At 38.1% G+C, this 27,721-nt stretch overlaps 1 protein-coding gene across 1 annotated transcript in view; it reads left to right on the top strand.

The window, feature by feature from the left end:
- LOC121389176 overlaps positions 1 to 25,020 on the top strand; it is a 64,551-nt gene extending 39,531 nt beyond the window's left edge. Inside the window, exons 18-33 of the mRNA XM_041520782.1 lie at positions 461 to 496; positions 2,992 to 3,052; positions 3,463 to 3,491; positions 6,045 to 6,095; positions 12,461 to 12,479; positions 14,396 to 14,433; positions 15,065 to 15,082; positions 16,832 to 16,846; positions 17,222 to 17,246; positions 17,940 to 17,977; positions 18,611 to 18,655; positions 19,080 to 19,092; positions 21,465 to 21,502; positions 22,774 to 22,818; positions 23,356 to 23,368; positions 24,917 to 25,020. Of these exons, the coding sequence (XP_041376716.1) occupies positions 461 to 496; positions 2,992 to 3,052; positions 3,463 to 3,491; positions 6,045 to 6,095; positions 12,461 to 12,479; positions 14,396 to 14,433; positions 15,065 to 15,082; positions 16,832 to 16,846; positions 17,222 to 17,246; positions 17,940 to 17,977; positions 18,611 to 18,655; positions 19,080 to 19,092; positions 21,465 to 21,502; positions 22,774 to 22,818; positions 23,356 to 23,360 (476 nt within the window). The 3' untranslated portion in view covers positions 23,361 to 23,368; positions 24,917 to 25,020. The remainder of the gene's footprint in view (positions 1 to 460; positions 497 to 2,991; positions 3,053 to 3,462; positions 3,492 to 6,044; positions 6,096 to 12,460; positions 12,480 to 14,395; positions 14,434 to 15,064; positions 15,083 to 16,831; positions 16,847 to 17,221; positions 17,247 to 17,939; positions 17,978 to 18,610; positions 18,656 to 19,079; positions 19,093 to 21,464; positions 21,503 to 22,773; positions 22,819 to 23,355; positions 23,369 to 24,916) is intronic.
- Positions 25,021 to 27,721: the final 2,701 nt, after the last annotated feature.

The following is a 27,721-nucleotide window of genomic DNA, read 5'->3' as shown; positions in this document are numbered from 1 at the left end:
AAAGACACGCACACAGATCTACACACACACACACACACACACACAAATGAGGTTGAGTGGTGAGGGGTGGGGGGGGGGGCGGGTTGGTGGAGGCGCAACCAAGTAACGTGTACGTACGATATTTAAAAACAAAAAGTATCAGTTGGCTGGATTCGAACTTACTACACTGATTCGCTTGGCTCGGATCTTAACCGCTCGGAAATGGTAGCCCAATTAACTGTAGTTAAGGAAATGTACGGCCAAACACTCTCTTCAAAACTATTTGTATTTGTATATAGAAGTTTGTTTTTATTATTGCATCGGGGCTAATGACGCACAGAGTATTCTTCTACATAAAGAAGAGAAAAACAGTATTAAGAAACAATGACTAATCCAACATTGAAAAGTTATATGCTATAATTATATAATGTCGTTTCTTAAATGAAAAAAATCACATGTTACACTTGCTTTCTGTTTTTAGATCTTGACGCAATGACAGTTCTAAGCGGCGCTTCTAGTAAGTGTATGTCTATTCTTATTCGCAGCTTAAATGTGATTAGTAACATGAATAGCTGATGCATACTTCGCTGATATTCACAAACATGACCACACGTAGCCTAAAGGTATCCGTATACCAGATAGCATTTCACCCAGTCAAAGTTCGATGTCTACCCAACTTTTAATATCACAGTTTATTACATACCTGTGAGAGATAACGGAGTTTAATAACAAAATCATACGTCACATTGTGAGATACCGTTTTGCTTAACAAAGCTAGAATATAAACGCTAATGCGATTTGCCAACAGCTCATTAAGGGAGAATGGGGTCAACACAATGAGACGTACGATTTTGTACATTTCTTATTGAAAGCAGTGCTGAGTTCAGCCAAACCGAGCAGAAAAACGTCCGCCAGACTGGTTTATGCGCTTCATGTTAAAAAGAATAACTACTTCTTAATCCAGTCAAAATAGTTCGCAAACATAATAAACCCCCCCCCCCCCCCCCCCCCCAAAAAAAAAAAAAAAAAAAAAAAAAAACCAACCACCTGGCTGAACTAAGTGCTGATTTTACTCTCAGTAACACGAAGTAGTTTTAAAACCGCAGTCGAATAAACTATTTGTGAAATCCAAATCTGGGTCATTAATCTCGATTGTGGGCGGGGCCTATTCTAACGCTCGAACACTAGCTGCTCTGAATGTTTACTTCTTTTTTTACTTTTTCATGAATTCTAAACAATAATTATAGGTAGGTAATAAATTAAATACTACACTCGTTTCATTTTAATACCATTTTTTTATGAACTAGTACATTCGAAAATGGTATTAAACTGAAATTCGTGTAGTATTCTCTATTTACGATACCAGTTCTGCCGCTGACAATAAATATGACAGTGTTTGTTGTCATGTTTGGATTGTACTAAAATAGAATTGTATTTTTGTGCGGAACTCGGGTGGTCAAAGGCGTCACCCGATATGTTTGAAACTAGGAGTTAACCCCAATGGGTTTTTTTATTTACTGTAAGGGTGAGCGGTGATAGTATTCATATACTAGTGCATATGTTGATTGAAACGGTAAGTATAGCCGTTTTACCCACACATGTTAAATTGATGTCTTCGTGATTTAATTGGTGGCATGTACCCTAAAAACCGTAAAGAATTAAAGTATGAAATGCAATAATAATAATAATAATAATAATAATAATAATTAGGGCACAGTAATGCAAATCTGCTCCAGCTAGTCAAATACTATTTTAAATAAAAAGAAATAATTTTTGGTGCTGATCTGGGGACTTGAAGTTTTCTGCCCCTCTCCCCTAACCTATGTACGAGCCAATATGTACTAGTACTGTCACGTCCTTGTAATATAGAACCTATTAGAACCACAAAAGGGTATGTCCATTTTCGTGAAACCAAAGTTTGAGTGCACAAAATTGACTGTTTGGTGGTGGTATAATCTTCAATTAAATTATATAGGCTTGTAAATTATGCTCTTATAAATATTGTTATTGTGAAATAAAATATGTCTGGTTAATTCACAGACTGTGTTAACCCGAAGAAGGTATAGTAGTAATCCGTGTAACAATCTCAGGGAGACACAGAATCGAGATAGAAGATGTTGGCATTGTTTACATTGTGCTGCTAAAGAATCGAGATAGAAGATGTTGGCATTGTTTACACTGTGCTGCTAAAGAATCGAGATAGAAGATGTTGGCATTGTTTACACTGTGCTGCTAAAGAATCGAGATAGAAGATATTGGCATTGTTTACATTGAGCTGCTAAAGAATCGAGATAGAAGATGTTGGCATTGTTTACATTGTGCTGCAAAAGAATCGAGATAGAAGATGTTGGCATTGTTTACACTGTGCTGCTAAAGCTTGATTCTAACACACATTGGGCTTTTGTTTCACAAACTGAGAACAGCCAGCCGTTAAAACATTGTTCAAGCAATGGCTACATACTCGGCGAACTGAGCGTACACTTTTGATGATATCCGTTGATTGCGAACACACACACACATTTGTTTTGTTTGTTTCTTGGTGGGTTTTTAAAAGGTTTTTCTTTTTTCTTTTTTTTTTGCTGTTTTTTTAATGTGCGCTAATAACCAGAAACCGTAACTTTAAAAGTGCAGTGCTTGTAAAAAATTAAATAGTGTTTTCTTGAAAGGCACCACTAGAGCACATTGATTTATTAATCGTTGACTGATGTTAAACATTTGGTTATTTTGACATATTGTGTTGACGCATTAGTGACAAATGTTCCTTTAAATGCACCAGTTTACACACAGGGCAACACATACCACAGCCTTTGGTATACAAGACATATCAAAATTGGCCCACCGACAAGGATCGATCCCAAAGAGACCACGTATCAGGCGGCGTTTTACGAAAGGGCTACGTCCCGCCATGTAGAGATTACGTCATTATTTTGATGACTTGTCCTATTCCAGACGCCATAACCCTGTATGATATAGTGTGACGATGTGTAAATCATGTTAATTATATTTTAACAGAGTTGGCTGGTATTGCAAGTAGTATAGCTTCGATTGTAGCCCTTTTTGGAAAACGTGACATGTAAGTGGTTTAGTTTACTATCTGACACACACACACACACACACACACACACACACACACACACACACACACACAAGCACGCACACAATTAATTTGACGCACGCATTCAACACACGCGGCACTCGGCCACGCCGACATACAGAGATAAATAGAAACAGCCCGGCAGATATTTACAGGTGGACAAAGGGCCAAGGACTGTGCGAAAGACAAAAGTCAAGACATATTGGCCATGCTATGAACTCGTTGTGACGATTACTCACTATACAATCAAATACACATGAATATAAACAATTGTTTTACTTGTCATCAGTCAGATACATTAAATGGTTCCAATGGAAGCATTTACATATTAAGGTAAATTTCAATGTGTAGTTTCATAAAGTCTGACAATTTTAAAATTCTTGTTTCAGTGATACAAGAAGTTTCGTGGGTGATACTCGTAAGTATTGACTTAAATAGTGTTTAAGTGCGCATGTGTGTGTTCTAACAATAATGTTAATACCAGAAAAGCGATTCAATCCTATAGGTAAACTATATAGATTATTTATCGTGTTGTCATTGTCACTTTGCTTTACATACTGTGTATATATCGGCTCATTAAAATATACTGAGTCAAAATTAAAAACTTCACAATCTAAAACTTTAATAAAGTCAATGAGTGTTGAAAGCAGGTATGTTCCAGAAATAAACATTGTAATGACAATGTCTACACTCCATGTGAAGCCCATCACAGCCCACGTGGCCCGATCTATAGCACGTGCACAGCACAATTGAGGCAAAAGTAGTTTTGCACGTGTCACTAGTCATGTGACTACAATAGCACCCGTTTTTTCATTGTCACTTGCTCACAGTAGTCTGACAACGAAAAAAACACATTAAAATGATATTTGTTACGACCTGTTTCGATGTCACGCCTCACAAATGTGCAGCGTACGGGCACCACGTGTAACGTCACAGGCAGATGACCGCCATATAGGGAATAACTGGTTACTGTCTCAAGATATCAGAATTATCCTGCAAAGGTTAGAATGATGAATGCAGCGAGGCTCTGCCAACCTGCATTCGTCATTCGACCGGAAAATCATTATTTATTCTAGTTTTGTGTACGCAAATCGAGTATTGTCAACCTAGCAAGGCTTCTGTGGTATGACGTCATACAAGATACATGACGTTATTTGTAAGACGCTATCACATTCTTTTACATTAAAACAGCGTTTCTAAACTCCAATTCATAAATAAATATACAAGTTTTGTATTGTTATCGCAAAACTAAAAATTATTTGTATTTACTGTACTTCAACAAATGATTTAAAGAGTATTTTTTACTGAAAACTACTCTGAAATACCCGAGTCGGGTCGGGCTTATGTCACGTGACCTATATTTTTGGTCAATGACCGAAATATGGAGATTTATCTAGTCATCATATCTTTCCAATGTATACAGTGATTGCGTGATACATTGTAATACGTTACCTCTGTAACCGTTTCATGACAGCTACAGCAACCAGTAATGAACTTTTCAGACGTCGGGTGTCCGCGCAAACGATCCGAAATTGGCTGCGAACCGCTCACCTCCACGCACGGCGCCCATATGTTGGAACCATTTTGACCCAATTTCATCGACTTTTGCGTAGGACTCATAGCGAATGGAATAGAGTCGTGTTTAGCAATGAATCAAGATTCACGCTGCGATTTGCCGATGGCAGGCAGAGGGTTTGGAGACGACGTGGTCAACGTCATGCTCAGTGTTGTGTCAGTGAAATGGACATATTCGAAGGCGAAAGTGTAATGGTTTGGGGTGATTTCTGTGGAATTGGCCGTTCTCGATTTCTTGTCATCCGTGGGAAGCTCAACGCTGCTGCATACCGCGACCAGGGGCTGGCCCAGGAACGTGTGCCCTTCATGGCAGCTCATGGTCCAGGCCTGATCTTTCAGCATGACAACGCCAGACCTCACACGGCCATCCTGACAAGGGATTACCTGAGGAAAGCGGGCATCAATGTTATGGCTTGGCCTTTAAGGTCGCCCAACCTGAATCCCATCGAGCATGTCTGGGATGTGCTGTGACGATGCCTGCGCACTCTCAGGAACCCTTCACAGACTTTGCAGGAACTTGGTGCCTCATTAGAGGAACAATAGCGCCGTATCCCTAATGTAGTCTTTACACGCATCAGGAAGTCAATGAGGAGGCGTTGCCTTGCAGTTGTGGGTACACATGGAGGGCATACGCGCTACTGAACCTGAGATTTCATCAGACGACCCTGCTTGTGAATAATCATTTTGACTGTTTGAGGTTTTGACGAATGCTGTGGGCGCATCAAAGACATTTTCTATTCTTTCTTTGGACGTCATACAATAATACCGTATCTAGCACATTCTTCTGTCATGTTTGCTTATTAGCCAAGATGAAACTGTTGCGGATTTTTTCAATTTGACTCAGTATACAAATAGAATCAGTCCTAGTTTCCGATCGTATCCTTATCGTCATGGTAGAAGACGTTCATTTTAGAACACGGTATGTCATCAAATAAAATGTATGCATTGACATAATGTGCATTTAAGGCACATTTATCTGAATCACTCGATTGGCGAGAAAGAAAGAACACGATTGCATTGTTGTAGTGTTTTATTATGATAAATTGGGTCTAGATTTTGAAATAATATTACTAAATGTCCCGCTGTGTATCAATGAGACATTTAGTATATGTGAATGCATTTGCCTCCACATCATAAAACTAGATCTACATCAGTAAATGTGTCTATTCCCTTCTATGCTTTCCTTGCTATTCTCATTGTTTTGAATGAATGATGAATGATGAATGAATAATGAATGAATTAATGATGAATGAATAATGAATGAATTAATGATGAATGAATAATGAATGAATGAATGATGAATGAATAATGAATGAATGAATGATGAATGAATAATGAATGAATGAATGAATTACTTGTAATAATCAACATCATTAAGTTGTTTTTTCGTTTACAGATAATTGTGGGATACGCTGGACTTTTGGCTGTCCAATAGATTTTGCTCGAGGTTAGACATTTTTAACAGCCGATTCTTTAACACACAATTTAAAGGATTATAGTAGTTAGCATTGAATGTCTTACACATTCAGATTTGTATTGTGTAAAATTATTCGGGTTTGTAATATTCGTATTGCTGTAGTGCATAATGTATACTGATAGTAAGAAATAAAGGATCACACAGATTACAACAAGAAATAATGACTACATCAAAAATCGGTTCATATTGTGAGAATTTGACTGGGAACATATAGACAGCTCATTCAACACTACAGACATTCAATCCAACATTACAACTTATTTGACAAATCAGCTGATAATTTTACGCTAAATTCATTATAATATAATATTGTATTGCGGATGGCGAGCATGATTATTATACATTCAGATTATACCGTATGTATGGGTTGGGCATTAACTTGATTTACCCATGTGGCTATTTCTGAAAGTTATTTATCACATACATTTCTGCCATTGTTCCTGCAGCAGAGGCCCCCAAAAGTGAAGTGTACCGGGGCCGGAAGTATAACATTTGTCACCATGGTGAGAATTAATCTCTGGGGTGCAGAGTTCATGAAAATATGAGATGACATTTTCTAAGTTGGTGCGAACAAGATGTCGGCCATTTTGCCAAATGGTCGCTAGTCCATCAATAACATTGTATTTCTTTAGAACTACAACACTTCGAAAGGTGATTATGGTTTCAAAACTGATGTTTATGGAGTCATTAAGTTCCTTAAAATGGTTTGTTATACAATCAGATAATTGGTTGTCAAACAGTTAAAATGGCTGACGAAAATGGCAGTGTTTTTGGCACGAAAATGTAATAATTTGTGTTGAAAAGACACTTTTTAAATTCAATATTAATTTTTAATGGTTGATAAGTTTAGTTAACATGTTGTGAAGAATACGAAAACAAAATTGAACCTAAAATTGTAACTGTTCGTCTAAAATGATAAATCAAGATGAGGTATACACGCGATACCACTGATCAATTCATTGCTCATTGAGTAAATATTGTTATCATTATAGAGCTATTAGCACTCACAATTTACTACAACTACAATACCAAACCATTAACAAACTAATAACGAATTGATAATGAATTAATAATGAATGAATGAATGAATGAATGAATGAAATGAACGAATGAATGAGTGAATAAATCGATAAATGAATAATGAATAAATGAATGAATTGTTATCAAATCCATAACACGAAAACCACTGAGGGTAATATATAAATTGAGTACACAGTGCTATGCATACTACCGTCTTCATACTAGGTATCATCTGGTACACTGGCAGCTTCATCTCACTATCATCTTCACATACAACATAATCATCTGGTACACTGGCAGCTTCATCTGACTATCATCTTCACATACAACATAATCATCTGGTACACTGGCAGCTTCATCTGACTATCATCTTCACATACAACATAATCATCTGATACACTGGCAGCTTCATCTCACTATCATCTTCACATACAACATAATCATCTGGTAGACTGGCAGCTTCATCTGACTATCATCTTCACATACAACATAATCATCTGGTACACTGGCAGCTTCATCTGACTATCATCTTCACATACAACATAATCATCTGGTACACTGGCAGCTTCATCTGACTATCATCTTCACATACAACATAATCATCTGGTACACTGACAGCTTCATCTCACTATCATCTTCACATACAACATAATCATCTGGTTCATGTATTGGCTGATGTTCTGCATGATTAACTATTGTCAAAGCATGATCACTTTGAAGCACAAGAAATGGGCAGACACCTGGTTCATTAGCTTGGATACAACATACCCATAAAACCTTTTTCTTTTTAAAACCACTTTCGGCAGCATTTCCAAATTCACGTTTGGGAATGGTGATGTCTCGCGATGTCATCAACCGGTAGAGTCATCACTGCTATGTAGGTTAAAGCTGTCTTCATTTTGGGTAGCTTATTTGGTGAATTCGATTGTGATTTGATCAATAATTCCCAATGTGTAGTAGAAAATTAAAATAATTTAAATAAATAATGGTGCGGTCTATCATATATTAAATGGGAAGTATCCTAAACTATCGAATTCCGTCCCCCATCGAATTCCGTTCCATATCACTTCTGTACTCTTTCTAAGCACACTGCGCACTTACGTTTACGGGCCACGTCTTTTGACAGAGTGTACTGAAGTTGTAATCAGTATCTCACCTTGAAAGAAATAGGTCTGTATACATCCCTTTTACTAGCTACATACTGCAATTCTGCATTAAGATCAGTTTTGAGAGAAATATATCTTCCACTTTTAATACTGCTTAATTTTCTAGTGTAACTGATGGGACAAAACATGTGACTGAAGAGATGCTGTCCCTACAAAACCATAAAACGTTTTTGTGATGCATATGGTTTGTCAATATTCTAGTAAGCAATTTTAAAAAAGGAAGTGACCACTATGTTTGTTTCAGAAAGTGAAATCATTATACATTTCATTTATGTGCATGATTTGTCAGTGAACTTAATTTGAAAACTTTGTAAAAATGCAACTTTACCATGAAATTACCATTTGCAAGCAAGGTGGCCGCCAACTTTTTTTTCTAAAACAATATTCCTTGTGCTCCCAAGTTTGCATTTGATTACGACTGGTCAACTTTCTTCATCATTAAATCGAACATTTTCCGTGTCACAGCCAAATAATGACACTGTATTGCTTATTCCTTAGCTGGTCATATATAGCATGCGTTGATGTAAACCAGTTAAGACTGGCATATATTGTTTTCATATAATAATAATAATAATAATAATAATAATAATAATAATAATAATAATAATAACAATAATAATAATAATAATACACTGAACAGCATTGAAAACGCACCACCAAGAAATGTTTGGATTTCGAAAAGAATACCTGAGCAATAAATGTTTTTGTTGTGAACAGCAACAGATGGATGATTGATAATACAAATAAACAAAAAAAAGGATGCACAATCTTTGATTAGTTTTAATTCATCTACGTATGAAAGACACGTGGGGTCACAATGAAAAGTCAATAGAGGGTATAACCACCATTTGCAGCAACACAAGCCATGCAACGTCTTCTCATCGACCCGATAAGTCTGCGAATAATATTCTGGGGGATAGCAGTCCACTCCTGCTGTAGTGCGTGTTCCAGTTCTCTAAGGTTATTCATTTGTGGACGATATGAGATGCGTTGACCAAGATAATCCCAAAGATGCTCTATTGGCGATAAATCAGGGAACAGTGCTGGCCATTCAAGCAAAGGGACATTATTGTTCGCTAGATACTGTTGTAGCACATGCTGTGTGCGCTCGGACGTTGGCTTGCTAAAATGTGTGCATATCCCAATGCTGATGAAAGAAGGGAATGACGTGATTTTGCAAGACGTTATCCCGGTAGTAAATGACACTCATTCTGCCATAGCAAATATGGAGTGCTGTTCGGTGATGATAACTGATCCCGCCCCACACCATGACACTCCCCAACCCCATCGATCCTTCTGGACAGGGCAGTCATTGTGGTAACGTTCTCCACGCCTACGCCACACCCGCAACCGACCATCAGCATTCCTTAAAGGGAAACGGGATTCGTCAGAGAATAGCACACCATGCCAACGTTGTAATCTCCAATGACGATACCTTCCTGCCAAACAGTTGGTGCAGTCCTGGTAGCTGGAAGAGTTCGATCACAAATATGGAGGCAAACAATATAGCGATCTTGTCGTGGTGTCGTAACACGTCGTTGGTCTGGACGTGGACGGTCCCTGGTGGTTCCTTCTGCTGGTATCTCCTGTGGAGTCTAGTGATTGTTGAATGGTGGCATCCAAACCGCTGTGCGATGACTCTACACGAAATACCTACTTGAAGCATGCCTAAGGCACGTTCACGTTCCTCAGCTGTCAACCTTGACATCACTTGTTTAACGTTCCTTCAAAGACTACTTCATACATGAAAGTGGCTTTTCAAAGACCATCTTTTATAGTCTCAATCAGCATGATTTGCACATTCAATTTACGTTTTTCATGCTATGCACGCAATATGTTGTGGTTTGGTGTTGTGTTTCATGGAGCTTCAGGCAATCGTTTTTGTAAGTCATTCGTCGTCATGCATGGTCTAGTACGGTAGTACGGTACTTATTCATTGATATTTTTAATGCTGATATACGCCCCATTCACATTTGTTTTCATCAACTGGTGGTGCGTTTTCAGTGCTGTTCAGTATTAGACAAAGCCCGTATAAGTCTATACAAAATGCATGGTCAAATATCTAGGTATTAGTCTGAACGGCACGATGATACTGTGTCTCAGTATTAGGACAAGACAAGTAAATATCACAAAATATGGCAGTTGTGAAGTCAATACATTCAAACACGAATTAGGCCGATATCAGAATTGTGCTACATGCAAAGTAAACACAACACTTGATAATAAGCAGTGATGTTCTCGTATAGTTAAAGAACATTGCTGTATATATCCTCACATGCAATGAAAGAACATATTCCAGTCATACCTGGTATAAACCAGCACTTGTTAGGTATGACCAGCTAAACCGTATGCAGCACTGTAATTTGAGTTCTGTATCTTGCCTATAACTGGCTACAGCATTGAGAGCTCTTTCTAGGATCATGGGAAACGCTAATGCATAATAATGAAGAAAGTTGAACAGTTTTAGTCGTTAAAAACCTGGGAACACAGAAAATATTGTTTTAGGAATAACAATGGTAGCTACCAGGTTTCTTAGACCATGTTCAATAACAGTGAGACATTGTCTATAAGAAGAGTGTCTTTGCAAAGAAATGCCCACCAGCTGAACAGAAATGCACATGCAGACTGCACTGATACCAGATGACATAGCGATAAAGGCCATGTCCATGAATGAGGATTCCGCCAAGTTTGATTTCGAGAAACTACTTAATGGGTAGGGTTATGACTATATGCATTAATCGATCCAAAATTGCTGACAACCCTGGTGTGCACCAGGCGACCCTTTTTATATACACATGTACTTCAAAGTGCTAATGTCTTGACATTGGACGACCTTGTACAGCAGCATGCAGATGTATCCAAGGGATGCACCAGATTATTTTGTTGCATGTGATCCACCAATGCAAGTTATGTCAGTTGAGTTAAAGTATGTTTTATTCAATAACATCACTGGCGCACATTGATTTAAATCATTGGCTATTGGATGTCAAACATTTGATAATTGTAACATATAGTCTTAAGAGAGGAAACCCGCTGCATGTTTCTATTACTAGCAAAGGATCTTTTATATGCATCATCCCATAGACTTTGATATACCAGTCGTGGCGCACTGGCTGGAACGAGAAGTAGTCCAATGAGCCGACGGGGATCGATCAGGCGAGCGCTTTACCACTGGGCTGCGTCTGACCTCGTCAGTTGAGAAAGACTCTGATTAGAGTAGTTTGTACTGTGTATTATGTACAACACATTGAGGTCATTTTGTGAACCACGAGGTTTTTTGTGGTTTTTTGTACTGGAGTTTTACTAAACATTTTTGCATTCTTTCTTTCTTTCTTTCATTCATTTATTCATTCATTCATTTATTCATTCATTCATTCATTCATTCATTCAAACAAACACTCACGCATTCACTCACTAATTCATCCATTCGTGTATTTATTCAGGCTATAGTGGTTAGGTGTTTGTGGATGCTGATAGGTGTATAATAACAACAACGCTTTTTTACTGGGAAATCATTGATCAATAGTATGACATATGTCGGTATCTTGATCTAGTATGTTATTCAATTATTTACCATTTGCAGTTATATTTTATTTTAATAATTTTTGAAACATGCTAACTAAACTTAGCAACAATCTAAAACTAACATTTGACATAAATTTTAAAAAAATTCTATTTCATGTTACAAATATTTTTAGGTTTTCATACCATAATTACTGTCCTTTTAATCAGCCATAAGTCAATACAATATCTGACAGTATTAGAAACAGTTTTAATGCACTCATTGAGCCCATAAACATTTATTTTGACACCAAGATCACATTTCTAAATGCTGTAATTCTGAAGATATACAGTTTTTTTATTATGACTGGCGGCCATTTTTAAAAAACGGCCGCCATATTGTTCGCACCAACTTTAGAAAATGTCATCTTATATTTCCATGCACTCCAAACCATACAGATTAATTTCACCCACAGTGTCAAATGTTATACTTCCGGCCCCGGTTACTAAAAAAACTACGGCTCTTTTTCAGCCTCTGCTGCAGGACTACATGTATATATATATATGTATAATGTGAATACATACACATGAACTATACACACAACTATTGATTAACACAATACTTACATGTATGATGTTATGTTTCAGACGTTTCGGAAAGGGATATGTGAGTGTATATTATTGATTTGGGGTATCTATCAAATTAATTGTGTAAATTAGTAGTAGATCTGCAAGAAGACTAAAACAAATAGCTACTCTATTGAAATAGTAACAAAGTAGCAGACCGTAGTTTCAGCCTATGAAAATTGATATCAAGTTATATTAATCAACAAACTTGTAATACATTTGGATGAAGTTACAATGGAGAGAAACAGTAATTTATAACGTTGAACCCGTACAAATAGACTACAGATGTGTGTGTATGTGTGTATGTATGTGAGTGTGTGTGTGTGTGTGTGTGTGTGTGTGTCTCTGTGTGTGTCTGTGTGTGTGTGTTTGTTTCTCTGTGTGTGTATGTGTGTGTGTGTCTGTGTGTGTGTGTGTGTCTGTGTGTGTGTGTGTGTCTGTGTGTGTGGTGTGTGTGTGTGTTTTGGGTGTGTATCTGTGTGTATGTGTCTGTCTGTGTGTGTCTGTGTGTGTGTGTGTGTGTGTGTTGTATGTGTGTGTGTATGTGTGTGTGTGTGTCTGTGTGTGTGTGTGTGTATGTATGTGTGTGTGTGTCTCTGTGTGTGTGTGCGCGTGTGTCTTTGTGTGTGTATGTGTGTGTTTGTGTTTGTGTGTGTATGTGTGTGTATATATGTGGGTGTGTGTATGTCTGTGTGGGGGGGGGGGTTGTATGTGTGTGTGTATGTGTGTATGTGTGTGTGTGTGTGTGTGTGTCTTTGTGTGTCTTTGTGTGTGTGTATGTGTGTTTGTGTTTGTGTGTGTGTGTGTGTTTGTGTGTGTGTGTCTGTGTGTATGTGTATATGTGTATGTGTGTGTGTGTGTGTCTCTGTGTGTGTGTGTATGTGTGTGTGTGTCTGTCTGTGTGTGTGTATGTGCGTGTGTGTGTATGTGTGTGTGTGTGTGTTTGTGTGTCTCTGTGTGTGTGTGTGTGTGTGTGTGGCGATGTGTCTATGTGTGTGTGTGCGTGCGTGTGCGTGTGTGTATGTGTGTGTCTCTGTGTGTGTGTGTGTGTCTGTGTGTGTGTCTGTGTCTATGTGTGTGTGTCTGTGTATGTGTGTGTGTGTGTGTGTGTGTGTGTGTGCCTGTGTCTCTGTGTGTGTGTGTATGTCTGTGTGTGTGTGTGTGTGTCTGCCTGTCTGTGTCTGTGTGTGTGTGTCTGTGTCTTTGTGTGGGTGTCTGTGTATGCGTGTGTGTCTGTGTTTGTGTGGGTCTGTGTCTGTATGTGTATATGTGTGTGTGTATGTGTGTGTCTGTGTGTGTGTGTGTGTGTGTGTGTGTGTCTGTGTGTGTGTCTGTGTGTATGTGGATGTGTGTGTGTGTGTCTGTGTGTGTGTCTGTGTGTGTGTACGTATGTGTGTCTGTGTGTGTGTGTGTGTGTGTGTGTGTCTGTGTGTGTGTGTCTGTGTGTGTGTGTGTCTGTCTGTCTCTCTCTCTGTGTGTGTGTATCTACACGATGGGGCGGGACAGCGCTCGATCGATGTGCGTCGGTCTGGGATCGATCCCCATCGGTGGGGCCATTAGCCTATTTCTCGTCCCAGCCAGTGCACCACGATTAGTGTATCAAAGGCCGTGGTATATACTACCCTGTCTGTGGGATGGTGCATATAAAAGATCCCTTGCTGCCAATCGAAAAGAGTAGCCTATGAAGTGGTGACAGCCGGTTTCCTCTCTCATTATCTGTGTGGTCCTTAACCATATGTTTGACGCCGTAACCGTAAATAACATCTGTCGAGTGCGTCGTTAAATAAAACACTTCTTTCTGTTTTATATCTACACGAAGGTGTATCAATAGCTTTCGCTTAAGGTAATATGGGTCGTAGATTCAAGCATTCTCGATAGTGGTGGACGTGTTTGTTTTTGTTGTGTGTATGAATAGGCTTTTATTGTACGTGATATTTACGTCCATTTATCTTCCAGCGAAACAAGAGGTTTCTTGGACCATATTTGGGGTGAACGTAAGTTTAAACTATACATATTTTACTCGTTCTTTTATGTTTGTTTCTTGGATTGTCTGGTTTCGTTTTTTTGTTTGTTTCTTGTTGTTTGTTTAGCTAGTGGTTATTATTTTATTACTCAATTATTATTCTTTAAAATCGATGAGGAATAGTATGTGGTACATATTTAAATTTATAAGTAATATATATGCAGCACATTGCTTGTTATGAGTATTTCTGATAAATATATTACAGTGCATATCTGTATTCACATCTTAGAAAGAGATATTCACATGTTCAGTAGGTGCTTTCGCACAGACGTGGTGAAATATACCACGATACACAAATCGTAGAATGTCGAGTGAATTATGCCATGGCAACTGTTTGTTCACGCAGCAGGACTAAGTTTTATTTGTTTTATTTGTTTGGGTTTGTTGTTGTTGTTGTTGTTGTTGTTTTCAAAAGAGGAATACTGGTGATTTTATGTTTGTCTTCCATTCTCCATTCCTAAAAAAAGTAAATGATTTAAAATCCGTTTATAATTTAAATTAGTGAAACAAAATCATGATTTATATGTTAAGCTTTTACAAATAAATGTCAATGATATAGAAACTTCCATTTATTTTAATCACATCTTAACTTTTGTTTTCAGTACAGAAAGTTATTTCGCGTAAGTATGACGATATTTTGTCTTTATTTTCAATCAACCCGTATTGGTTGCTCTGTGGTAAGGCGCTCGCTTGACGCGCGGTTCGTCTGGGGTCTATCCCCGTCAGTGGGCCCATTGGGCTATTTTGCGTTCCTGCCAGTGCATCACGACTGGTATATCCAAGGCGTGATATTCTGTCTGTGGGATGGCATACATAATAGATCCCTTGCTATTAATGGAAAAATGTAGCAGGTTTCCTCTTTAAGACTATATGTCATAATTACCTGACGTTTGATATCCAATAGCCGATGATCAATATATCAATGTGCTCTAGTGGTATTGTTAAACAAAACAAACGTCATCTTCTTCCCTAATTGTGTTTTGCTATCTATTACATACATGAATTACGATGTTGCAAAGTCAAATGCACTCATAGTGAAAACAAAATCATCAGCGTTGTGTTTATACACCAATGCTGAATAATACATTATTTCCTTATATTATTAGTACATTATTTCCGTGTATTAGTTGAGTTTCTATTAAAGTAGCACCATTTTAATTTAATTCATTCACTTGAACTGTTGCATTTGCCATAAGTTGACACCCAATAGCCGATGTATGTGTTTGGGCTGGGGTGTCGTTAAACTTCCATTCATTCAATCCAGTTTTATTTAACAATAGTATGTTTGCCTAAATATATGTAAATAATGTGACTAATTTCATCAAGTTATAGATTTGGTTATAAATGAATAGATAATGGAACAGTATTTAAAACATCCCAAGAATTAAACAAAACTGAATAAAATAATCGACAGAATTTTAATCGAAATAGCATGTTAGGAATGTAAGATACATATAAAACAAGAGTTATTCTTGTTAAATGTATATTAATTTTGAAATCTGAACCATAATTTTTTTTTATAATGCATGCTTGTACATCGGCACCAGGCCTCGTCTGAAGTTTGAAATGTTATTGAAAAAAAACCCATGTTGCCTAATTATAACAGACTGGCACTAACGCAGGTGCCACCAGTGGATCAGGACATACTTATATTTCGCGAACACCTGGTGTAATTACTCTTTTGACAATGATTCACGAGTATATGTCGTCAAAGCTTTATCGATTTCAATAAGCTCCGCCCTTTGGTAGTTTTGTTTAGCAAACTAGTATTCCTCTCTGTAGCGGTCAAAAGAATGTATTGTTCAGCAAATAATCTCCTTTGGATTAGAGATTCATGGAGTCAACCACTATTTTCCAAAATATGCGCTGTCGGTCTAGGATCGATCCCCGTCGGTGGGCCCATTGGGCTATTTCTCGTTTCAGCCAGTGCACCACGCCTGGTATATCAAAGGCCGTGGTATATGGTATCCTGTCTGTGGGATGATGCATATAAAAGATCCCTTGCTACTATATGTCAAAATTGCCAAATGTTTGACATCAAGTAGCCGATGATTAGTAAGTCAATGTGCTCTAGTGGTGTCGTTAAACAAAACAAACTTTAACTGCATTGTGCAGAGATGCGGTCTTGATCACGGTTATCGGTTTTATCGTTCATATTGTACCCATGATATGTTGAATCAATAATATGATTGTTGCCTTGGATATATATTACACTTCCCCAACTAAATGTGATTGTCACAATTTTACAAGTTATATGGGTTGTAGTTTAAGAATCATATTGCTTCCGAACGTTCTGCTTCCACGTTTCAAATGAGATCATGGAATTTCTGTCTTAAATATTATCATTGTTTGTTCGTTTTTTGTTTTAGACATTCCTACAGAACGTAAGTATTCAGTTGCTTTGTCTAATTTACTATTGCATTTAAAAATAATGTTTAGTATTCACACAATAATCATTTCCGTGCGATATACTACTACTACTACGACGACGACGACGACGACGACGACTACTACTACTACTACTACTACTACTACTACTACTACTACTACTACTACTACTACTACTACTACTACTACTACTATTGCTTCCCCCATTCCCCAGTTAATGGTTATTATTGTTGTTGTTATTGTTGTACACAAGAGCGAACATAAATGTAAAAAGAAACATTTTGCCTGGGATTTGCTGAACGTTTCCGTCAATTGTACTAATAATACATATTTCAAGTATAAGTTTTGCTTACCTAGTTCTTATATTGCAGCCATATTTATTGGGAAAAGAGATACGTGAGTATACACTTCGGATAGTAAGTTAATTACATGAGTTGCGAACAATTCACTGATGTCTGGGTCCAATAGAAGATTAAAAATGAAATTATTACTAAACATTTCTGTTTTACCAACACGAGTTCCACGATTCAGGGGGCGGAATGTCACTCTTAGTTCGAACACCGTATGGGCCATGGTTCTTCCAGCCCCAACCAGTATTCTATAATTGGTGCATGAAAGGACATGGCATGTGAATTTATTGCTCTCTCTCGCTCTCGCTCTCGCTCTCGCTCTCTCTCTCTCTCTCTCTCTCTCTCTCTCTCTCTCTCTCTCTCTCTCTCTCTCTCTCTCTCTCTCTCTCTCTCTCTCTCTCTCCTGAAAGTAGAAATAATCATTTGTTAGATACTAATAGCCATAGTTTAAAATATGCTCTGGTGCTTTTAAACAAATATAAGACTGGATTTATATTATGTATATCACATGCATACATATATAGTTGGAATTTAAACAAGTTTACGCAATTAAAATACAGATGCATATTTGAGATTCGGATGCCCTCTGTGGTAATATCAGTGATCATTCAGTATTGTCTGAAACACGCAACTGGCGCAGACAGCTACATAGTCTTCTACATTGTGATGTGTGATTACCGAAACAGTCCTTATAACATTCTCCACACAATTAATACAGCAGCGACGATTTTTGTTTCAGTGACGACAGACGTCAGATCGTGAGCGTTATAGACCCAGGTAAGTACATTTGTCTTTAAAACATCACTAAAAATACAAAACATAAGGTAGACATGAATGCATTTTCTAGAAAGGTAATGTCACTTACCCCTCTGTCTCTGTCTCTCTGTCTGTATCTCTGTCTCTCTCTCTCTTTCTCTCTCTCTCTCTCTCTCTCTCTCTCTCTCTCTCTCTCTCTCTCTCTCAGGTTAGCAGAGTTCTTCTCGTGTAAAACATTGGATACAGTGGAATCTGTATTTATTAAGATCTAAAGACGTTTTTTTCTCTGTAGTTCGCTCTATGTAAGAATAATATTATACTACTATGAGGTAATGACACTTACCTCTCCGACTCTGTCTCTTTGTCTCTTTGTCTCTGTCTCTGTCTGTCTGTCTGTCTGTCTCTCTCTCTCTCTCTCTCTCTCTCTCTCTCTCTCTCTCTCTCTCTCTCTCTCTCTCTCAGGCTAGCAGGTTAGCAGAGTTCTTACCTCGTGTAAAACATTGTATATTAAAATCTAAAGACGTGTTTTTTTTCTCTACAGTTCGCTCTATGTAAGAATAATATTATACCACTAAAAGTGTTATATCATACATGCATGCGTTTATAACAGTCACTCCTAAACTCTTTCAGCAGCATTTTATTTTCGTTTTGCAGCCTTGTGTCATGGTCCAAAAATGCCAATTGCATGCTTTGCACTGGGTTTGTCTTCGTTTAGTTTTTACTTGTTTACCATTTACACTAAAATAAAGCGTATCATCATAGTTGTGAGCATCACCATCGTGCATACTTGCTTACACACAAACATACTTTACAAAAAGTAAACACACGCAGCCATATAGAAAACAAATAGATTATTCATACACATACGCATGTAATTCTGCATCCATCCATCCGGCCATCCATCAGTCGACCTACCCATACGCCCGCCAGGGTCATTCCATCAGCCGTATGCACCTTACATAACAAATGAATTTATACATTCTCTTATTCGCACACAGGCACACAATATATTCCGTGTTTTAGTTTATTTAATAAATTCCGAGGACACAAAATGATACTTAACACAAAAGGTCAACTCATTTAATTTATATGACTTAATCATGCACTATTTGTTTCATTCCAGGAAAAAGGAATATGTAAGTTATTATTATTAATAATTAAATTTCTGTTATATTCATTACAACGTAACGTCATCCCATTGGTCCACACGTAGCAACATGGACATAAAAATTACGTCGTCTGGGAAAATCATATCTGATGACGACATTTTATATGGGCCAGTTGTCTTTGAGCGTTATGACGTTCTAGTGTTATTATTAGCCTGTATGATTCAAATTTAATTATACGTATTGCCTGTTATTTCGTTTACGTTCATATGGGTATGAACAAAAAAAATAATCATCCGCAAAATTATGTGAGAAAGACAATCCTTTATTATTATTATTATTATTATTACTACTACTACCGACATTAATATTTTTCAGTTAATCTATCCTTGAAAATATTGCTAATACTTGGTAATGTGGAATTGAAATTGCATTTACTCTAACTACCTCGAAAGTCTACTAGACTATGTCATGTTTTAATAACTAAAGTAAAATTCATTTCACTTTCGAAATTGAATACACATAACACACACAGGCACGCACGCACGCACGCACGCACACACACACACACACACATGTATAGTGACGTTTGAATACCCAAAATTGAAAATAATTCGTTACCTAGGATTACAGGCAACCAAAGTCACAATAATAAGCTGCACACCAAGTTATATGTAATCAAAGAATTAACAAACAAGTGGTTAAAATAGATATGTGTATTTATATAAATTATATATATAAATTATATATGGCAATGAAAACGTTAATAGTCACCAACACTTTAAAATCCAACGATGAAAACTTTCTTGCGATGTCGATACAGCCATCATTTCCAGTTACGGTCGCTATTTCCAGTCAATCATTATAATACGTAAACTATATACAGTTCCGTTATATTGACGGCTACAAACAGTCAATCTTGTAGAATATATGTGAGCACTCCGCCTGATTCAGTTACATGCTGTCAGCCTCGTGTCGCGGTCTCGCACCTGGATCCGTTTGTCACAACCAACTCGAATCGATATATTTGAAGGATGAAAGAGTTATGTGTGCTCTCCTCTTATTCCTCTGTGTCGCACCAGCAGTCAGCTTGCTACCTTGTAGTCGCTTACATCGTTTACCGCATGAAAGTATAGATCGAGTCTCCTTCAGCCCTACCCCTTATTGATTTTGATATGTGGGGTAAGGCTACAGGAAAGTAGATGTAACGCCTTGGCAAACCTCGTCAACCAAATGGTTGCAAGCTACTGTGTCTAAAAAAAGTTGTTTTCCTACATCCGATGCCACAGAATCTTAGTCCAGTCATGACATTAAACTTACATGTTGTTAACCAGTACCAACGCTACACGAGGAAACCCGACACCACTGTGCAAAACGAACCTGCGCTGTACTTTCTTGTGGTGACGTATAGCATTGTGCGTGCCCGCGTGCCACTCCGTGTGCGCTTTCTTGTGGTGACGTATAGCATTGTGCGTGCCCGCGTGCCACTCCGTGTGCGCTTTCTTGTGGTGACGTATAGCATTGTGCGTGCCCGCGTGCCACTCCGTGTGCGCTTTCTTGTGGTGACGTATAGCATTGTGCGTGCCCGCGTGCCACTCCGTGTGCGCTTTCTTGTGGTGACGTATAGCATTGTGCGTGCCCGCGTGCCACTCCGTGTGCGCTTTCTTGTGGTGACGTATAGCATTGCCACTCCGTGTGCGCTTTCTTGCGTGCCCGCGTGCCACTCCGTGTGCGCTTTCTTGTGGTGACGTATAGCATTGTGCGTGCCCGCGTGCCACTCCGTGTGCGCTTTCTTGTGGTGACGTATAGCATTGTGCGTGCCCGCGTGCCACGCCGTGTGCGCTTTCTTGTGGTGACGTATAGCATTGTGCGTGCCCGCATGCCACTCCGTGTGCGCTTTCTTGTGGTGACGTATAGCATTGTGCGTGCCCGCGTGCCACTCCGTGTGCGCTTTCTTGTGGTGACGTATAGCATTGTGCGTGCCCGCGTGCCACTCCGTGTGCGCTTTCTTGTGATGATGTATAGCATAGTGTGTGCCCGCGTGACACGCCGTGTGCGCTTTCTTGGTGACGCCACTTTAAATTTATATTGGTACTTTGTCTTACTGAGCGTTATTGTTCAAGATATAAAATATAATTCAAAATAAAATATGAACGCTTAGTGTTATTATTAGAGTATTGTTATTTATGTTAAGTTCCTCTGGGTATAAACCAAAAAAGGAACCAAACAAAAAACAAAAAAACATTCGCAAACTTATGTGAGAACGGCTTCGCCGATTTACACATTGTGTGGATGATTTGGTTTGTTCATACCCCGATGAACGTACAAAGAAGACTATCCTTAAATGTACAGTTGAAAATTCCCGTAACACAGTTTTAACAATTATACTATTTTTATTTCAGAGACGTCAAACGTCAGATCGTGAATGTAATAGATCCATGTAAGTAAAAATGTCTCATTGTCTGTTAAACAGTGTAAAATATGTGAATGAATGAATGAATGTTTATCGACACCCCAGCACGAAAAGTACATCGGTTATTGGGTGTCGAACTATGGTAAAAGCAAAACATTAATGTAAAATATGTGAATAAATGTGTGAAGTAAAAATAAAATAAAATAAAAGCAGTATAGGTGGATACTATTGCTTAAATTACTTTAGCATCCTCATTATCAGTATAGGTGGATACTATTGCTTAAATTACTTTAGCATCCTCATTATCAGACCGGCCTCGGTGGCGTAGTGGTTAGGCCATTGGTCTACAGGCTGGTAGGTACTGGGTTCGGATCACAGTCCAGGCATGGGATTTTTAATCCAGATACCGACTCTGAACCTGAGTGAGTGCTCCACAAGGCTCAATGGGTAGGTGTAAACCACTTGCACCGACCAGTGATCCATAACTGGTTCAACAAAGGCCATGGTTTGTGCTATCCTGCCTGTAGGAAGCGCAAATAAAAGAACCCTTGCTTCTAATCGGAAAGAGTAGCCCATGTAGCGGCGACAGTGGGTTTTCTCTCAAAATATGTGTGGTTCTTAACCATATGTCTGACGCCATATAACCGTAAATAAAATGTGTTGAGTGCGTCGTTAAATAAAACATTTCTTTCTTTCTTTTTCCTCATTATCATTATCACTATTCATCGTCTATATCTCTGTCTCTCAGTATGTCTCTTCCATATATGTCTATCGCAGTGACGTTTATTCTATACACATGTAAATACGCCATTATCATGCATACATATGTGCATCTGTGTGAATGTGCACGTGTTTGTGTGTTTAAAGGTACATTCCTGAGTTTGCTGCATTGTAAGATGTTTCAGACTAATACAATATTTTTACGATTAAACTTAAATATTAAATATATTTTCTTGTTTAGAATATCAATGTCTGCATATTCAATGTGTTTCTGGTCGTCGTAATATTTGTAAGAAGCCCAAACTGGATTTTGTATTCAAATAATTTCGTACGAAAAACACATATTTTAGGAAATAAAATGGAATTTAACCTAGTACAAATATTAGAACGATCAGAAACACATTTAATATACAGCCACTAATATTTTATGCAGAAAAATATATGTGATATGTAATTACAGTCGTTAAAAAGTCTCTGTTAGTCGATAACATCTTAAAAATTGCAGCAAACTCGGGAATGTCCCTTTAACAACGATACATGAACTCGCCTTGTTTACATTTGATGTGTTTCTTTTTTAGCCTTGTGCCACGGTCCAGTAATTCCGTTTGCATGCTTTGCACGAGGTTCGTCTACGTTTATTTATTGCTACTTTCGACAACACATTTTATTAACTTTATTAATATTAATATCATCATCATTATCATCACAGAAGCAGGAAGACTGCCAGGCAGACATACAACTGACAATATCTATATGATATAGGAATATGTCTTCATAAACTACATATTTACTACCATGCTATCTTACCCGATGCTGTACGTTGATTATCTGTGATATTTTGAATGGGCATCGTCTATCTTCGATTATACTAAACTGTTTTCCCAGATGGCCCCGGTTGTGGCTAGTCGATTATAGGTTCGCCTCCTGGTACCCGTTCTCACCTAGAGCGAGTTTAACGACTCATTGTGTAGTACACCGACTTCTCTCTCACTAACAACCTGGAATACATATAACCAGATAGCTGAGATGTGTGCATAGGACAGCGAACTTGAACCTCAATTGGATTTAAGCTCGAAAATAACCATAAATGCATTAAGTAATGTTTTGTTAGACGTATTGGCCTGATCATGCTAATTTATTACTTTTTCTCTTCATTTCAGGGTGAAAAAATATGCAAGTATCTGTTTATTGTTTCTCCCAATTAATTAGCATTAGAAGTGTTAACCTGAAGCAATATAATACAGAAATCGTACTTGCCCTAATATAAGCACTAGACTTGATTAGTGTCAATACAACTTTGGATGTACTATATGTTTTAAAATATATTGGATTAACTGAACGAGTATCAGTATCAATATGCCTTATCCATTTCATTGCTTTCTGTCCCAGGCAAGGGATATCTTTGTCAACAGGGTCTTTTTACATGGTTGTGTTTATTGAGTTTGTTTTAATTAGTATTTTGGAGGGTCACTTTTATATATTACTAATATACTAATGTACTAATTGTACTGTAATACATAATTATTGATTATAGTTCATGTGTGTATATATATATTGGTTCTGCTGGTGGACTATTAGTCCCTGAATACGTCATTATCCCCGTTGAAATTTAAAGCACGTTGTATATATATATATATATATATATATATATATATGTACTAAAAGGCAAAAGTTATTGTGACACAAAAAAGACAAAGATAATTGATGATAAGTTTTTACTGCCGTGTATGAAAGGTTATAACATGGAAACAGAAATGTTCGAGTGTATGGAAACGAACAATAGTCCATGAAAAAGGGCTCTCCTGCCATATGCAAATGAGCCACATCACTAGAGGGGGTCCAGAGCGAAGTTCAAACAGTCAGTAGCGAGTGTGTCCACCTTGAGCATTGATACTGGCCTGGCACCGTCGTCTCATTGAGGTCACTAAACGCAGGAGAAAGGGATGGTACGGGCTGTGAGGATTGCTGGCTGGAAGCTGTTTCGCAGATGCGTTGTTCGGATTCATGTGTTACGGGTGGTCGGCCGCTACGGGGACAGTCCCTGACCTGGTTGTTTCGTTGATATCGTTGCCATAAGTGCCATATGGTGTTTCTGTGGACGTTAAATTGACGTGCGACGTCACGCTGCGAGGTCCCAGATGCAAGCATCCCTATGACTCGCCATCTGTCATTTTCACTGAGGCGTGGCATGACGAAATTGCATCAAACAGTTCACTAATGGTGTTTTTCTGACTTCTGGACTTCTGAAGGCTGTCCAGAGTGGCAATGATTTGCGACTGCATATCTGGCCTTTTATGGTGAACACTGGACAGCATTTCTCCCGAATATTCCATGTTTCTTGCACAAAGCATGCAATCGCTGCAACAACTGCTTGGTTGCATTTCTTTGAGCTGTTTCATGCACATTTTCTCTGGTTTACATCCATTAATCCATTCACAAATTTATTACTCCAAACAATCTATATCACAATAACGTTTGCCTTAGAGTATATATGTATATGTTACATTTGTTCCGAACCCAATGTCTGCCAGCAAGCTTTCTTAACCACAGTTAATTAAACTTCCATTCTTTAGGACGACCTGGTTGGCCTAGTGGATAAGGTCGCGGAAGGTCAAATGTCATGTGGATCGGTGAAGTAGGTTCAAATCCTGCGAAATGACACTTTGTAATTTTAAATATTATGTATCTACTAATTTATTCATATTTCATTTTTCTTTACAGCTTCACACAAACTTACGTGTCTCGTGGACGGACGTGCGGATATTTATTCTGAAACTGTAAACCATGATCATATCAAACACGTTTTAAATAAACCAATGCACGTTTGACGTTGTAGAATTAAATCATTGCTATAGCTATACATGATATGTTCATGTTATGATATAATAATTAGCTTTAGATTTTAAAAGGTTTATGGAATGAATGACTGAATTAATGCTTAGTCACACCTCAGCATGAAAAAGACATCGATTGCTAGGTGTCAAACTAAGGTAAATGCGTAAATGAAGTGATGATGAGCATCCATACAAACATTCAAGAGACTGAATTAGTTTGTAAGTGCATGGGGTTGGAAGAAAGTTAAAACGTTTCTCTTGTTTAATGACATCACACGAGCAAATTGATTTATTAACTGTCGGCTACTGGATTTCAAACATTTGGTAATTTTGTCATATTATGTCTTAGAGAGGAAACCCGCTATATTTTACCATTAGTAGCAATTAATGTTTTATATTCATCATCCCACCGACGTGATAGCACATATCACGGACTTCCATTTACCAGTCGTAGTGCACTAGACCGACCGATCATCACGTGGGCACTTTACCACTAGACTATGCCCCGCCCGGCGTTGGAAGATGCGATCTTGTCTTGTGCCACTAACAAATATATACAGTCGAACTTGTCTATAACAACCAGTCAAGGGACCAACAGAAAGTGGCCTTTATATAGAGATCCCAAAATATGCAATCGATACCCTAAAATATTTCACTATGAAATCTCATTATTGTATTTATTAGAACAAAATTTAGTATGTCTGCCTCCATATCATTTCATTTGCCTTTCATATCGCTTGGCGCACACTGCTTGTGAACAACAATCATGCCCGGTTGACAGTAGGGACTACTCAAGCACCTTGGTGATAATTGCCTTTGATAATACCGCAACAATCAGATACTGTAATACATTCTGCTTTCATAGGCTACAGCCAATGAGAAGTCGCCTTGTTATTGAGTAACGATTCGAGCTGAACTATTGAATGCAAAGTATACAACCGCCGGAACCGAACAGCTGTTGACATTTACCAAATTAACAAAAGGATTAAAATAATGTTTAGCATTAGTAAACGTGTATTTGTTTACGACAATAACATCATATGATAACATCACAATACGTTTGTCGAGTCGAATCAAATCTCCAAACTTTCCGGTCACGTAACACAACAATGGCGGCATTGCAGAAAACAATGGGATTTACTGGGAACTAAATCGCTGTACGATCATATATGGTGGGAAGAATATGATTTTTTTTTTTAAAATAATGTTTTGGCCGGTAATGCAGGTTCAGACCTTATTTTTGCTGAACAATAGTGGCCGCTGGCCTCGTTGGACAGGTGGCCATTTCTATAGAGGTCAAATAAAGGATAGTCGAACTTGGTCTAACGGGCACCTCTATAGAACGGCCACCTGCCCATAATGGCCACCCTCAACCACCCCCATCCCCCAACGCATTTCTGACATATATTGACAGTGTGGGCGAATCATAGGCACATTTATTTTAGTCCTTGGCCCAAATATTTGGTGAACATTTTTAAATCAATTGTTCGGGGCCGAATTATCCCAGAATGTGCTTTTGAGGAATGGTTGGTATACGTGGTCGAATAAATACAGTTTTTATTAAATAACGGATGGGTACCACTCACACAGTGCGCCGTGCACCCTATAAATATGAAACCCCATTCGGAAGTCAGTATACGTGAGGTGAAACCCGCAATACAAGACCGAACTACAGTTGTGAAAACAATGATATTTGTGTTCTGACATCCATATCCAACAACCCGTCCAAATACAAGATGTACATGTAAACACAAATGCATGTATTGTACGTATTCATTGCGTGGGCGAATCATAGGCACATTTATTTTAGTCCTTGGCCCCAATAATTGGTGAAAAAATTGCAAAGGAAATATTTGAAAGCAATTTTTGAGTCTGAATTCTCCCAGAATGAATTTTCGACGAATGGTGGGTCATAAGTGGTCGAATAAGCACAGTTTTTATTAAATAACGGATGGGTCCCACCCACACTGTATGTCGTGCACCCTATGAGAACCCATTCGGAAGTCAGTATATATGAGGTAAAACCGCAATACAAGACCGCACTATAGTGGTGAAAACATTGATATTTGTGTTCTGACAGCCATATCCAACAACCCGTCCAAATGCAAGATGTATATGTAAAAGCAAATGCATATATCGTATGTATTGACTGCTTGGGCGAATCATAAGCACATTTAATAGTCGTTGGCCCAAATATTTGGTGAAATATTTCAAAGCAATTTTTTTTCAGGTTGAATTCTCCTATAATTAGTTTTTGACGAATGGTGAGTCACAAGTGGTCAAATAAATACAGTTTTTATTAAATGACGGATGGGTACACCTCATACCGGTTGCCGTGCACCCTATAAATACGAGAACCCATTCGGAAGTCAGTATATATGAATTAAAAACCGCAGTACAGGACTGACCTATAGTGGTAAAAACATTGATATTTGTGTTCTGACATCCATATCCAACAACCCGTCAAAATAGAAGATATTCATTTAAAATCAAATGCGTGTATCATATGTAATAAAGTTTGATTACTATATTTTGAATCTGCTACTTATAAATAACATGACTTTATAACCTATAGGCAGTTGAGAACCATGTCTCGGTGGGAACGGTACCTGGAGTCTGTTTACTATGATGCAAAGCATCCCGGTAGTTATGCAGGTACTGTTAAATTATATCAAGCTGTCAAAGCAGAAGC

Source organism: Gigantopelta aegis, chromosome 14 (genome assembly GCF_016097555.1).
Source record: "Gigantopelta aegis isolate Gae_Host chromosome 14, Gae_host_genome, whole genome shotgun sequence".
NCBI classification, from domain to species: domain Eukaryota; kingdom Metazoa; phylum Mollusca; class Gastropoda; order Neomphalida; family Peltospiridae; genus Gigantopelta; species Gigantopelta aegis.
The sequence above is the reverse complement of the archived record's forward strand: the minus strand, read 5'-3'. Positions and strand labels throughout refer to the sequence as shown.